The sequence below is a fragment of the Otolemur garnettii genome, unplaced genomic scaffold, assembly GCF_000181295.1.
Source record: "Otolemur garnettii isolate 467f Iridium unplaced genomic scaffold, OtoGar3 scaffold00069, whole genome shotgun sequence".
Lineage (NCBI taxonomy): Eukaryota > Metazoa > Chordata > Mammalia > Primates > Galagidae > Otolemur > Otolemur garnettii.
In genome coordinates, this window is record NW_003852464.1 from 1,149,637 (window position 1) to 1,165,442 (window position 15,806).

The window sequence follows — 15,806 nt, forward strand, 5'->3', positions numbered from 1 at the left end:
AATGATATGCCAGAAAGTCTCTGGCTGGAGCAGTGAATGAATAAAAGAGGGAATAGAGTCAGCTGAAGAGAGAGTCAAGTGTAACCTATAGCTCTGCAATGTGGGCACTTCTAAAGTTCATGGACACCCCTCTATCACACACAAGGGGTGGGGACAGTTTTAGGACTCCATTGTTTTGGTTGCAGAAACTGCAACCTGATCGCTCACATTGGAAGAAGGGAAGCACTGTAAAGAGAAGACAAAGATTTCACTCTCTGGAGCAAATATAGATGAACTTCCCATGAGCTTACTGAGTTTATGATGCAACTCTGTTTTAACTATACAGAAAAGGTGGACCCTACCAGTTGAATCCATTCAGTCTTCACAAAATGATGATCAGTTGACAGAGATCCTGCTGTAACTATAAACTCTGGATCCCAAGAAGCATGGCCAGAATTTCGGTCCTCAGACCTCTGGAAAGAAGGGCAGCCCCTGAGGAGCTGCCCTCTGCAAGCTGGAGAACCAAGAAAGCGGGTGGAGTGATTCGACCTGAGTCCAAGGCCCGAGAACCAGGTGCTTCAAAGTTCAAGGGCAGGAGATGATGGATGCCCCAGCCCAAGCAGAGAGAGTGAGTTAGCCCTGTCTCTGCCTTCTGTTCCAATCAGATGCTCCTTTGCAGAGAAAGGCCACCCCTCCTGGCTTAGTCATCTAGGAGTAGGAAGGACAGGTTCTGGGTGAAGGAATAGGACTAGACAAGAACCCAAGTCCAAAGCCATTCTCCCAAATGGAATCTCACTCACCTTGACCCTGAAGTCCTAGCAACTAGAAACAGAAAAGTAAAAGCTGACTTAAAACCATGAACATCAAGAATCCAATAGTGAGAAAATGCAGGGAAACCCCAGGCTCATTTCCCAATTTGAATCTTCACCTCTATATAAATTGAGGGTGGTTGCCAGGAAGCCTGGCCTTGATTTGGAGTTTTGCCACAGAATGTACCAGGCCTCTGTGTGTGTGTTAATAGAAACTCATTTTAAAGGTAACAAACAAGTGAGACCTCACCTTTAAAAAATGGTATGTTTAATTAGCCAGGTGTGGTACCACCTGCCTCTAGTCCCAGCTACTCAGGAGACTCAAAATCCTGAGCCCAAAATTTTGAGCTGCACTGAGCTAACATTACATCACCACATGCTAGCCCAGGCATCCCTGTGAAACCCTATCTCTAAAAAATAATAAATTTCAAATGATAATAAATGTAGCAAATAATTTTATTAATAAAGAAATAAAAATTCGACTGGGTGAAGTGGCTCACGCCTGTAATCCTAGCACCCTGGGCGCCCAAGACAGGTAGATTGCTTAAGCTCAGAAGTTCCAAACCAGCCTGAGCAAGAGCAAGACTTCTCCACTAAAAACAGAGAAAATAGCCCCGCATAGTGGCAGGTGCCTCCTGTCCCAGCTGCTCAGGAGGCTGAGGCAAGAGGATTACTAAAGCCCAAGAGTTTGAGGTTGCTGTAAGCTATGATGCCATGGCACTCTACCCAGGGTGACAGAGACTCTGTCTCAAAAAAAATAAAATAAAATTTCACTCCTTTGGTATTGAGTGATAAAACTGTTTTGCCAACACAGTTGGTAAAGACACCTTGGACTCCAGATCTTCCTTGTCTGTGGTCATATAAAGTGTGCAATTCAAAGATTTTAAAAATCATCACTGCAATCTAATTTAGGTTTCTGTCACCTCCAGAAGAAACTCTTTGCCCATTTGCAACTACTCCCTATCTTCAGCCACTGGCAATCGATTGTCTTTACAGAGAAAGATTTTATATAAACAAACTCAGCCAACAGGGAAAAAAGAGGATAATCAAATCTCTGGCCGCGTCCAGCCCTTGGGAGACATAGACATTCTTCTCCCACCTCCCGCCGAGTCCAAAGTGGCGATTTTGCTCACTGCAGCTGATGTGACCCTCTCCCACCCCTGCGCCCCCAGCTAAAATCAAAGAGCTAGCTAAAATTAGGATCAGGGGTGTAATTAAGAATGGTTTTTGTGTCCTTCCTCGTTCTTACTCCTGTTCTTCAAGTTGTATTCAGTCGTCGTGTACTTTTTTACAATGAAAATTTAAAACGCTTTTTAAAAATTAAAAACATATTACAACACTGAGCACTGTTTCGCAAAGCTCTTATCTTCAAAACCCGTATTTGGGCTCTCCTGCCTTACAGGGTTGCATGCACCCTTAGGACCGGATGAAAGTTCAAAAGTAAGGGCAGGAATAAACAGAACTCAGCGGGAGTGTCTTCATCATCCCGCTGCGCCTTCAGCAGCAGTGAAAGCAGCTCTGGCGCTGCGTTCCAATATTCCCGGGGTTGCCCAACGCTCGCTCTGCTGAGCTCGCCCCACCTCCGGCCCCACTCACGTCTCGGCCGCACCCTCCCTCCTCTGAATCCGGTTCGCCCGAGGACCCTTGAACTTCTTTCGGGAGCCCCGCCTCTCCGCCGGTGCAGCAGGCGCATGCGCACACTCGGAGCCCGCGCGGCCGCCTCCGGTCTGCGCCAACCCCGCCCAGAAGGCTGGCGCGTGCCCGTCAGCCACGCCCCCTAGGTCTTGCTCTGCCCCCAGGCGCGCGCCCGCCCCTCCGGCGCCACGTGGTTGCGGGAGGCGGCGCGGGGGCCGAGCCGGGAAGATGTTCTTGCTGCCTCTTCCGGCTGCGGGGCGAGTCGCCGTCCGACGACTGGGGGTGAAGCATTTCTGGGTCCAGGGTCGCTCCGTCGCAAACATGACCAAGGTGAGAGGCGGTGCGGGCCGCCGTGGAGTCCTGCCAGCTGGCGATGGGGGCTGCCGGGAGGGTCCGAGTCGTGGTGTCCGCGGCTTCTGCAATTTTTTGCCTGAGATCCAAAAATCAGCTAAAAAGAAAAGTTCTCCCTGGTGAGACTCGGCTTTGGCCAGGCCCGCGGCGGGGGCTGCGGATGCGCCGCGGGAGTCCGCAGCCGGCGGCTTCCCGGGGCGCCGGGGACCTATCGGCACCTTCGCCTGCTCGCGGCGGTGCGGGCTGCTGAACTCGCCTGCTCGGCCGCCGGCTGCTTATTCATTCATCATTTTGATTAGTTCTCTCAGTAACCCAAGAGCGTGCAGTAGCAATTCGGTTCTTAACTTGCGCTTGCAGGAAGCCCAAGTTTACTAAGGCGAAGTGTCCTCTAAGGCCCCGGAGTCAGCCGGTCACAGGGCTCCCCTCCCAAGTGGAGGGTCAAGGAGTTAAGTTGCCTGAAAAAGTTTCCAGAGAAAAGGAATGTCTCTCTAGGGAAAAGAGTTTTGAAGAGAGACCCATCATTTCGTGAAATTAAAAGAAGAGTGTCTTCCAGAAGGAAAGCTTTCTGCATCTTTTTGACCTCCAATAATTTTTGAAGGAGGACACAGTTCGGATGCGGAGGATCTGGAAAGGGAGTGGGCTCTGGGGACCAAGCACAGGTTGGGAGTCGTACCCAAGGACCAGAAAGAAATGACCGTCCCTGGCTAGGAATGTTCTAGATTGGAATAGATAGCTCAAATCTCCTGCTGGTTTGACACATAGCAGTGGGACCAGACACTTGTCCCGGTGTCACAAATGGCAGAGGGACCAGATGCCTGTCCAGGGCTCTTCGTAGTTCTTTGTCCTGTCTGGATAACAGGTGTGTCGTCTCCAGTTCCCCTCTTGCTCCATGGAATCCCCCGTAATGAACATTCTTAGGAAAGTCAAAACCCGGCAAAGTTACCAATGGCAAGGAAGCCTGTTTTTTTTTGTTGTTTGTTTTTGGTGGGAAAGACAGAAAGGGCACTAATTTGTTTGTGTGTCTATGTGGGTTTGTGGAGAGGAGAGCAAGGCATCTGGATTCTCGCTCATTTCTGTGTCAGACCTGTTTGCAGATTTATTATCTGTCAAGTGAATATAAGACTACTTGTTCTTTCTACCTCACAGAGTTGCCCTAAGGCAAAAAGTCCTCATAATCATAACTGCCATGCAGAAGCAAACACTAGGCAGTACTGAGCCTGCTTCCTTACTTCAGGTATTTGGGGTCTGGGACTTGCCAAGCAGATGAGGAAGAAGGAGGCGGTCAGTGCTCAGCAGAACCCTCTGCTCTGCACCTCCCTGGGAAGTTGGTTTTTCTCATTTAGCCTGTGAGTTGGCCAGAGCCCTTACTGGTAATGGTGGGTGCAGCCATCGGCTTGTCTGAGATGGCATTTTGGAATATCTGAGATTTGCAATTGAGGGATTTAAGGGAGGGGAAACTTCCTTGTACCTTTCTAGTTTCTGTGGCTGGGCCTAAGAATTAACAAAAGAAGCATTAACAGGAGAAAAGCAAACACATTTTATTTAATATTTTCACAAGAGTCTGCAAAAAGCAAGTGAAGAAAGTGTTAGGGCCAACAGCTTATATACCTTTGAAAGCAAGGAACATAAATTATGGGCATGTGACGAGACAAAGGGCTTGGACTGAGGGCAGTACATGGACAGTGACCACGAAATGCCTAGGGGAAATTAATGGAAGGTAAGTGTTATTTCAGTAAGTTTGTACAGGTCCATTTTAGGGTCACCTTCCATTCTCTGGTGACAGAATGTTTTCTTCTTCTTGGAAGAACACCTTTCTCAAGGAAATTTTTATGACCTGCTTTTAGATAGGAAGGGGAGACCCCTTCTCTATTTGCCGTTTCTCAAGTTCCTTCAGCTCAAAATAAACTATGGCAAAGTCGTTTTTTTTGGAGGGTGGCACGTTTTGAATTCCTTTGGGCTCTGACTTGGTGATAAATGTTTTTTTTCCGCTGTTGTTGTTAAACAAAACACCTTTTTGCTGTATTTGAAAGTTGAGTCCTTTCCTGGGAGTGACCATGAAAACCCACAGTAGGGAGTGATGACAGCCCTGCCTTGGCAAGGATCTGAAACACTCAGGCAGGTGCACATGGAGCTGTCTGCCTGGCACCCGCTGGTTCTGTGGCTTTGTTCTTCGTCCTTGGGGAAGACAGGGTTTTGGTGGAATTATTTGCTCCTCATGGAATTTGGGGATTTCTGAGCCCCTGTAAGGAATCCACTCTAATCATCTTTTTTGCTTATTCTCAGGGCCTTGTGTTAGGAATCTATTCTAAAGAGAAAGAAGATGATGGGCCACAGTTTACAACCGCAGGAGAGAATTTTAATAAATTGGTGGCTGGAAAGCTGAGAGAAATTTTGAACTTGTAAGTGTTACCTAAGGGTGCTAATTTTTAAAGTGCCCCCAAATTGAAAGAGTATATTTTTTCTAAGCTTTATTGTTTAGTAGAAAAAAATGAGTGGAAATGCCCTGGCCAGAAAGTTCTTTGTGAAAGTGAAAGTATGTGTCTGGACCGTGGTTTGGTACCCTGTGTTTCAGTATGGGTATGTCTACAATTCTGGGAAATCAGAACATTTCCAACCTAATAACAAGTCTATTGTGAAGGACTGACCCGGAATCTGCGAAGTACCAGATTTCCTCAGCCCACCCTCCTGGCTCCAATTCCCTTTCCCCACCCTCAGCCTCTCTGTCTGCCTTCCCACCAGGCTCTCTGCCTCTTTTAGCCCCCCTTCCATAGAGAGAGACAGCAGCATCCTTACTAGTTAAAAACAGAACAAGGGTTCTGACTGCATGCCTGGAGCTTCAAGGGCTTCTCCCGTCTCCTCTGTTAGATGGCAGATTCTAATTCTGGAAGTCATTAGGGCCTGAGATCCCAACGAGTAGGGAAATGCCAGAGCTGTGGGCCATCTTTGGCAGAAGTAGAAGTGTCCATGTAAGTTATTACAACTATGTATGATTGGGATTATAGCTACCGTGATACAATCTAATAATTATAGTAACTAATTGTTGGCTACCAGAGTCTGTATCCCCTCTCAATTAGCAGTTCTTCATCAGTAGACAGAGCCTTCTCAAGTGTCTAGATTAATTCATTAATCTAAAAGCTGACCTGATAGAGTACACCAGCCTTTCTACAGAAGGCTGCAGCCCAGAGCATCTGCTCCAGGCTCCGGGCTATAGTTGTTTGGAAATAAAGTTTTGTTTGGAAATTATCCAGGATCCAGTCTGTAGAAAATCCCTCACAGACTATACTTCTAAGCCAAACCCACAGCCTTCAGGTCAGCCACCTAGGTTACCCTAATGTTTTTGTGTCATTGTTTTTTCCTGGAAAGATGTAAGGTTCATTCTGTTTAGCCACACTGCAGAATGCAGAGGACCATGGGGCCATAGCCTTACTTCCCATTGTTTTCAAATAAAGTTGTGTTAGATCTAATTGGAAAGTTTGCTAAATAGTTCCTGAGCTAGAGTTAGAATTGTTACATCTAAGAAATCTGGCCTGAGAGCATTCTGCTTTGGGATAAAAACATAAAAGAGGGAAATCCACAGACGCAGTTACAGTTGTGACAGTGCTAGAAGTACATGCATGTCACTTCCCAAGCCAGCAGAGCAAACTTGATTTTTAAAACTCTATTTCCAAAAAGAAAAACTAAACAACCCCACTATTTCCTCTGGTTTTAGATCTGGACCACCTCTGAAGGCAGGCAAGACCCGAACCTTTTATGGTCTGCATCAGGTATGAGATGAAGATAATGTTCATTCCGTAAACCGTCAGTAAATACCCACTATCTTCCAAGCACTGTGGCTGCCTGGTCATACCGAAAATTCTGTGTTGGCTCCTATAGTTTCATTCTAGTACTAAGCAAAAGAATTACTTAAAGAGGTGAATCCTTGTCAAAAAGAACAGCATAGTTTATATTTCCTCAATCTGAAGGCTTGATTTGTCCAGCTATGGTACTGTCTTACACAGAATTATTGGGAGGATTATTCTCTCTCTACCTTCAAATGTATAAAATGTTACCAAGACACAGGAACTGAAGGAGAAAACCCACAGCCAAAGTCACGGTGAATTCAGCCCTGGGCTTCGGTTAAAGTAATAGTGTGGGAGCTTGGGGAATCTCTGCTTATGCCAGGCCCTGCTGGAGATGAATGCTGGCAAGGAACAAGTGGCTGACTGGGTGTGTTTGTGGAACAGGACTTCCCCAGTGTGGTGCTAGTCGGCCTTGGCAAAAAGGGAGCTGGAATCGACGACCAGGAAAACTGGCACGAAGGAAAAGAAAATATCAGAGCTGCTATTGCAGGTTATTTTACTTTTTAAGTTGAATATTGATAAAGAATCTTAATGATCCACTCTTTCCAATTATCTCTTGTCTCTTTTTTTGTCCTTTTCCTGTCAGTGCTTGTACCACATTCAGACAGAAATCCCTCATCTTAACAAACGTTCAGTTTCCCTTACTGAATATGCTTGGCCTTAGGCCAGATACAGGTTAGCTTATAGAATTTTCTTTCATATTTCTATATCCTCGGGAGGTTTTACTACCACTCTCAGATTTGTATTTTACCAGAAATTGTTGTGTATGGATTTTTTTCCTTTTTGTGAATAGTACCCGGTACCTTTTTGTAACATAGTACTCAACTTTTAAATTAACATAGAGTTATCCTCTTTCAAAATCAGAGAGTAACAAAGCATGGTGTGGTGTGCTCATTTATCACTAGCCGAAGGTGTGTGGCTGTCCCCTTGTGTCCGGAAACTAATGCACCTGACTCAGCTGAGAGCTGAGTGGTAGGTCGAGCCTCTCCCGAGGAGGCACTGGTTAGCAGATGCTTTGAAATAAATTTCCAGAACAGCAGTAATTGGCTTGATTACTCTCTGGCCCTGTGTATGACATGAGTGCTCGTTAAACTCTCCAAGTTCATGTGAAGTGATTATTTCATAGCTTTTATTTGGGAGGTTTTGCTGACCTGATCTTTATTAAACGCTGTGTTAATAAGGGACTTTGCCCTGTTGCTTGAATATAATGACAGCATCATCATATCCCTGTCATTTTTAACCTGAGAAGCACTTGGAGTTTGGGAAACGTCATCAGAAAATCATAGTGTGTCAGAAATAATACCAGGAATAGCTACCACTTTCTGAGGGTGTGTCCTGTCCTGTAAGGAGCTGTTCATTTTCTGTATCAGTCTGTCCTCAGCACGACCCAGGAAGTGCCCTCAGGTCTTCGTCTCACAGAGGAGGAAAGGGAGGCTCCAAGCAGTTAGGTGTCAGGACTGGGATTTGAACCCTGTGCTGGGGTTTTCCCAGCACACCACACCATTCTCTGTCTTCTGCTGTATGAGTTGTTTTAACTGACTCCAGTTTTCTGGTTCCTCTGTCCTTTCCAAGCGGGATGCAGGCAAGTTCAGGACTTGGAGCTGTCCTCCGTGGAGGTGGATCCCTGTGGGGATGCCCAGGCCGCTGCCGAAGGAGCGGTGCTTGGTCTCTACGAGTACGATGACCTAAAGCAGAAAAAGAAGACGCCTGTGGCAGCGAGGCTCTATGGAAGGTGATGGAGGAAGCCAGGAGGAGGGCGTGCCCCCCAGCTGACGGCCCCCTAGAGCTGCCTGCTTTTCAGTGGTGGCCACTGCCACTTGGCTTGTCTGTGACCTTCTCTATTACCTAGGCCATTTTCATAGTGTGATAACTACACCTTTCCCTGTGATGCCTTAGACCCCTCCATGCTGGTCGTTATTAGGAAGCCATAACTAGGTGGCTTTTACCCTAGAGAGATGGAGGAATGACACAGACATGTTTCTGCAGGTTTCAATCCTGGTCATTTCCATTGAACTGGCAGCTCCTGGTACAGTGCTGAACGTTAGTGCTGCATGGTGGAGGGGCACCCGGGATACTGCTGGTCCTTGCCCTCAGGGTCTTATGCACCAGGAGACTATTGAGTACCTATGATTATCCAGCCTTGTTCTAAGTTGTAGGAGAGGGAGTCTGGATCGTTAAGAGTGGGCAGAATGAGACCTCCAGTAGATGGGGTGGCAGAGAGCACCGGCCCTGTAGCTATCAGCCCAGGCTCCACTGTGTCCTCCTTCTGACTGTGGTCACTTCTCTGAAATCTTGGGCTCATGTTCTTTGTTTAGTAGAGTTGTGAAACTGATTCCATAGAGTTCTTACACTGACCCAAGACAGCACCTGCCAAGCAGCTGGTACTTGGAATACCCTGGGGTCATCAGCTGCTATTCACCTATCTCTGCCCCACCCTCTCTAAAGAGCCAGGGTCCGGAAACATGGGCCATGTCCTTTTTCTTCTAAAGCCAATCTTTGCTCCCTGGTAGGTTGGGATTCAGAGCCCTGGCACAGGAAAAAGAAGGCAGAAAAGCCTCTACTCCCACATCAGAATCGATGCCATCCGCTCACTTCACAGTTAGCACTTGGGGCTGCATCAGTCCTGAGGCAGGGAGCGGGAGCAGGGTGAGGCTTCTGTGGAGACCTCTTTCCACACGTACACGGCAGGTTTAGAGCTTCACAGACGAGCCCTCAGGGAGTGAAGGGCAGGGCCTGGTCAGGCCCCTCGGCTATGTCCTGCGGGGGCCATTTTTTGGTTCTTTGCACCATCCTGTCTGTCACCCTGGGTCAGGTCACAGAGGACAGGGGCGTCTGTCGTTTTTCATTTCATTTGTCGTCCTTTTCAGTCTCTGGTAAGGTAAGAGCCTCTCCTACCTATAGGATGCTTACTGTTTTGGGGGTGTGTGATGGTAACTTTGTGCTTTCTTCGCCAGTGGGGACCAGGAGGCCTGGCAGAGGGGAGTCCTCTATGCTTCCGGGCAGAACCTGGCACGCCAACTGATGGAGACTCCAGCCAATGAGATGACGCCAACCAGATTTGCCGAGATAATTGAGAAGAATCTCATAAATGCTAGTAGCAAAACAGAGGTCCATATCAGGTAATTCAGGAGTGTGTCATAGACTCAGCCACAGGAGTCTGCGGCATCCTACAATCCAGCTCCCTCCCTGTTTAGAGGAGTAATGGGACATGACCCCCCAGAGGCCATATGCAGGCTGGGATAGAGCTCAGTTTGAGGTTCTTTCTGCATTATCTTTTCTTGCCTTTGCACGTGCCATGAGTTTGCACTACACTGTGTGTGTGTGTTGGAACAGCTTTACTGAGATATAATTCACATTCCATACAATTCACCCATAAGTGATTCAGTGATTTTAACGTAGGCGCAGAGCTTTGTTACCATGACCACAATCAATGTTGAACATTTTTGCCACCCTCCAAAGAAACTTTGTACCCATAAGCAGTCACTCCCTGTTCCCCCATCCCTCCAGCCATCAGTTGACAGGCATTTGGGTTGTTTTTACCCTTGGGAAACTATGAATTATAGGGCTTCAAGCAGTCACATTACATGTTTGGTGTGGAAGTGTTTTTTAGTTCTTTCAGGCATATGCCTAGGAGTTGAGTTGCTGAATTAAATGGTAACCCTGTTGAACTCTTGGAGGAATTTACATGTTTTGCTTTGGTGAATTCTTCCCATTGTCTTGCGTTCCAACACAAGTGAAGAATGCAGCATGCCTAACTGGGCACAAAATGAGAATTTCTGCTTGGTAGATCCCAGAACCGGTGCTCCCAGGAGTCCTGACAACCGGGGCCAGCGGCAAGCCTGTTGGACCTAAAAGTCCAAGCTCTGGTCCCTCTTGGGGTGTTCCCCCAACCATTTAAACAAACCAAGTCTGAGCATTTAGAGATTTATGATTAAAGTAAAGTGACAGATTTTGGTTTTATATAGAGAGTTCTTCATTATCAAAGTTGTCTCTCAAGTGAACAACCATTTAAAAGAATTCCTCAGTGCTTGTGATTTCGAGTTCACATTTTTTAGGACAGCCCTGTAGCACACGGTACTTACAGCATGATAAAATTTCTGGAATGGTTAGAGCATGTTTAGTTTGTAACAGCATTCAGGCTCTGTAAAGGTGTCCTAGCAGAGACAGTTCCTTGTCTGATTTGAGGAGATACCAGAGGTACTTTGTGTCGGCGGGTAGTGGTGATGGCAGCACCTCCAGCTGCCTGGGGACTTGGCTACAAAGATGCCTCAGCCCCTAAGAAGTGAGGATGTTGTAGGAAGCCATGGGGAGGTATGCAAAATGTGCTGTGGGAGCAGAGGGCAGAGAATTGCCAAAGAATGTGAGGCCTGAGCTGAGTTGGAAGGTCACTTCGAGGTTAGCAGGGAGAGCAGGGCAGGCCAGGCGTTCCGGTGGGAAGCAGGGCATACTGCCCCTGGGAAGCTTCAGGCCTATGCTGAGCAGAGGTCTCTGAGCAGAGACCAGGCAGGACATGCTGGCTGGGCATGACTCATTAAACCGAGACATCGGGTATGCATCAAAGAAATGCAGACGGACATTTCTTATGGACAGGCAGGACTTTAAAACACCAAGCGCTGAGTTTGTGGTTAAAAATCCCCATGTTGCGTAACCTTGTTTCTTTTTAAGTGATTTTGTTTTTTATCACAGCTTCCATTTTTATATTCTTTTCCCTTTGTAGTTTGGTGACCATCCCTCCATGGTGCAGTCCCAGTTTAGCTCTAACAAATAGGCAGGGGCAGGGGGAACATTCCCTGGGTATGGCTGCGGCTGCCCTGTGGGGATATAGGGTTTCCCTCTTGGCCTAGTTACTGTGGCCAGAAATAATACAAAGCTCTTTTGTGCCCCCAGCCTAGAACGGATAGCAGTGTGGCATCAGTTTCCAGTTTGTATTAAGGACTGTTTCCATTCTGGGACCCCCTGATCCTGTGTTCATTAAATTAAGAAAATTAGTTTTCTTGCTTCAATGAAAGACATCTGAAAATGTGATAGAAAAACTGAGAATAAAGTTTCGACACTGAAACTATAGAATTCTAGCTATTCTACAACTCCAAAGAAATAGGATCTTTTATTCCAGTTTGTCAAATGTAGCTTTGTTAGTTTTTTGTTGGTTGATTTTGTTTTGTTTTGTTTTTTTGGTCAGTTTTAGAAATAACAAAAATAAAGCAATAGACCCCTTAACTATATATCAGCATCCTTTTTGGTCTTAGAACCTTATTAAATTCATCTCTAAATTAAACTTAGAGATATCTGAGTCACTTGGGAGGAAAAACACGTCATCTTATTTGCTGACTATACACCTTGACATTGTGTTACGTTCTATGCATGAATTCTCTTCATAATTCTGTAATCTTCTGATGGAGGAATCATTGATTTCACTTTACAGATGAGGAAGTGGGCTTGCCCAAGAATGTATTGAAAGCAGATAATTGAAGCCTTCCTGTGGACATATTTAGGAACTTCTTTATTATACTTCCTACTTTATTGTATTTTATATTATGAAACACTGATGAGGTTACAGTGTTTGCCATGTTAGGTAAGGTCCCTGTTGTAGTTGTGCCTCTCACCCAGGTGTCCCATATACCCTTACATTGTTCCCATTAGGTGGGAACATACCAATCCCTCTCCCTCTTCCCCCTGACTTGAATTGAGTTTTTATTTTGTGTGGATGTGTGTTAGTTTATCTACTGGCCTCCAACTCTATCCAGGTTAATATAAAAGATGTAAAGTCTTCATCTGTTTTTATGGCTTGATCTAAGTTAGTTTTTTAACGGTATCTTCACTTTTCCCCCTTGCTGCCCTGTAGACCCAAGTCTTGGATTGAAGAACAGACTATGGGATCATTCCTAAGTGTGGCCAAAGGGTCTGACGAGCCCCCTGTGTTCTTGGAAATTCACTACACAGGTAGCCCGAATGCAAGTGAACAGCCCCTCGTGCTTGTCGGGAAGGGAATTACATTCGACAGGTACGTCTTGGCGTCTGTGCTTTGTACCCTGTGATTGCTTTGTGTGACTTGTGTTGCTTGGTGTGCAGTTTGATTCAGAAGCGTGGTGTCTGGTGAATGTTGTACGTTACGTTAAATGTATTAAGCTACTGCCTGTAGAAGTGCTTACTCTGTGTGACAGACTATTAGGCATTTTCCATATGAAGCACTTGTATGAGTGCTAGGGATTGTGGACCTTCCATAGGTAAGGCAATGACTCAGAGAGGTTACACCATTTGTTTGAAGTCCCACAACTAATATGTTGAGTGGGAAGTCAGACTCAGCTCTGTCTTTAAAATGTCTTAAAACCTTTCCACCATACACTTTGATTGTCCTTTGTGGCTATTACAGATTTTCCAGGTGGATACTGATGGTGCAGCTGTTTGGATTCTGTTGTCTTCCCTTTGCTGGCTTCAGATTATTTTTTTAGCTGACCAATCCAGTTCCCACTAATCTTGTTAAGCCATAAATATTCCTTAGAATTGAAAGCAATCTCTGGCAATTGCAGCCAAGGACGGGCAGAGTTGGGAAAGACAGTAGAGTTAGTATTTCCCATGGAAAACATATACCACTGAATATAGTTTCAGGGATGCTAATGTGAGGTATAGAAAGGGTTGCTTGGCAAAAAACTAGGTTAGATCAAGCACGTGAGGTTTTTTCTTTCTGTTTGTTTAATGACAGGGCTTCTTGGGGTACAGAAGGTAGTACTTTCTGATTTCCTTTTGAAGGAATCCGGACTCCTGGAACTTTGGAAAATGCTGCCAGAGAAATGTGAGATGTTGATGCCCCTAGTACGTTTTTGCACTCAGTTCATTTTTGCCACACCAAAATGAAACCCAGCCCTCTGTAGCAGTGCTTCTGGGCATGGGAAGTCCCAGAGCGGGTAACGTCCCCTGTGTCTCCCACCCATTGGTTCACGTTCTCTCCTTTCAGGCAGTGGTCTCTAAGCCATTTTCATTCCACACCCATCACTAAAAGGTTCTGAGCACATGCCATTCAAAATGTACATGTTTGTTTATGAGTTATATGCACCAAACACCACAGCAAATAAGAGTTAAGTTGTGAAAGTTAAACTGTTTTGGAATGTCTTGCTAATTGTGGTTTTACGCTGTCATAGGCTAATATCTGGATGTGAAAATAGTTTATGCTCAGGGTGAACTTCATTCTTAATTTAATCCACATTTGCATTTTTGGCTGAAGAGGCCTGACTTAGCCTTTGAGTGGAAAGTCTTCCTGGCAGGAGTGTCAGTTTTATCTTAAAATGTGAAGGATCAGGAGGAATTAGCTCACTGGGGACTAGGGACTCATGTTCTGGGGTAGTGATGCCAGCCTTTTTGTCACTAGGAACTAGTTTCATGACAATTTTTCTGCAGACAGTGTGGAGATGGTTTGGGGACGATTCAAGCACATTGCATTTATTGTACACTCTACTTCTGTTACTACATTGTAATATACAGTGAAATAATTATACAGCTCATCATAATGCCGAGTCAGTAAGAGCCCTGAGCTTGTCTTCCTTCAGCTAGATGGTCCCAGTGCCTCAGATCACTGCCTCAGATCATTGGTCATTAGATTCGTATAAGGAGCACACAACTAGATCCTCACATGTGCAGTTTACATTAGGGCTCCTGCTCGTATGAGAATCTAATGTTGCCTCTGATGTGACAGGGAGTGGAGCTGGGGGGATGACGCGAGCCATGGGGAGCTGGGGAGCAGCTGTAAATACAGATGAAGTTTTGTTCACTTCCCCGATCACCTGATCATCTCCTGCTAGCAGCCCTATTCTTAACAGGCCTGGGTGTTGGTGACCTTGGGGACTGTAGTTCTAGGACAGGGAAACATGGTGAAGGCTGCATGGTGAGAGGCAGTAGGGTTAGCTCCTGGTGTTGTAATAACAGTGTGACTCTGCACCCCAGAGTGTGAAAGGGTGAAGGGGTGAGACACGATGGCTGGAGAGGTGGGCAGAAGCTTGGTTGTTCTGAGCCTGGTTAGATATTGGACTTTGTTTTGCTCTAAACAGGTGGATGTAACTGAAGATTTTCTAGCAGAGGGGATAATCTGTACAGGGGATAATATGTACAGAGGGGTTTATATGTACAGTTAAAATTCACCCTTTAGAGGTTCAGCTTAGTAAGTTTTAACAGAAGTCTGCACCCATGAGTACCCCCACTGTCAAGAAAATAGAACATTTCCCTCACTTCTCAAAAACTCCCCTGTGCCTTTTTGTACCCCCCACCTGCTGCCCCAACAGCCAGCCAGTCCTCCTTCTGTTACTGGAGATTAGTTTTGCCTATTCCAGAAGTTTACGTAAGTGGAGATTTTCATGCCCAGCTTCTTCCTTCCAGCATAGTGTCCGTGAGATTTAGCCATGTTTGGGGCGTATCAGTCATTTGTTCCTTTTTATTGAGCAATATCCCATTGTACGAAAACGTTAAGTTTTGTTTATCCATTCATCTATTGCTGGAAATTCTGAGTTGTTCCAGTTTGGGGCTGTTAGGAGTGAAGTTGAGAGCGTCTCTAAGCTTTGAGTAGACATAGGTTTGCCCTTCTCTTGGGTAAATTCCTAGGAAAGTATCCAGTGAATCGTGTAATAACTACGTGTTTAACCAAACTTTCTCTGAGTGGTAATGAGACGAAATTTAGACGTTTGACTCCTTGGGCAGGTCTGTGGTGCTTTACCCAGCAGTTAATTCTCAGCTCATGTTAACGCTCAAGTTCTTTTTTAGGAAAGTGATTTCGCCATCTTCTCCGCCATTAATGTTTGCTATTAATGTCCTTTTCCCTGCAGTGGCGGTATCTCCATCAAGGCTTCTGCAAACATGGACCTCATGAGGGCAGACATGGGAGGGGCTGCAACTATCTGTTCAGCCATCGTGTCTGCAGCAAAGCTTAATTTGCCTATTAATGTCATAGGTAAGTGGCATGAGGGATTGTCTTGGAGAGCTGGAATCCAGTCCCTTGTAGAATTGAGAGAGCAGATGTGGTTTCCTATAATCTGAAAAGATCACAAAACTGTTTTTAGCTCAGATGAGTATTTTACTCTCTGAGCTGATTGTGTTTTGCAACCCGTGGGCTGTAAGGAGATTGATTTGTTTGACTTCTGCAAAAAGTGGCTGGTAGTTAAGAGCCCGTGATGTTGAGGTTGTAGTTCACTCCAGTAAAAAGTGCTCAGCC

General features: G+C 45.8%; 1 protein-coding gene across 1 annotated transcript in view; it reads left to right on the top strand.

Moving 5' to 3' along the window:
- The first annotated feature begins 2,580 nt into the window (after positions 1 to 2,580).
- Positions 2,581 to 15,806, top strand: part of LAP3 (leucine aminopeptidase 3) — a 22,304-nt gene continuing 9,078 nt past the window's right edge. Inside the window, exons 1-8 of the mRNA XM_023515339.1 lie at positions 2,581 to 2,753; positions 5,058 to 5,173; positions 6,484 to 6,538; positions 6,998 to 7,103; positions 8,186 to 8,345; positions 9,568 to 9,732; positions 12,456 to 12,614; positions 15,421 to 15,545. Coding sequence (XP_023371107.1) covers positions 2,652 to 2,753; positions 5,058 to 5,173; positions 6,484 to 6,538; positions 6,998 to 7,103; positions 8,186 to 8,345; positions 9,568 to 9,732; positions 12,456 to 12,614; positions 15,421 to 15,545 — 988 coding nt within the window. The 5' untranslated portion in view covers positions 2,581 to 2,651. The remainder of the gene's footprint in view (positions 2,754 to 5,057; positions 5,174 to 6,483; positions 6,539 to 6,997; positions 7,104 to 8,185; positions 8,346 to 9,567; positions 9,733 to 12,455; positions 12,615 to 15,420; positions 15,546 to 15,806) is intronic.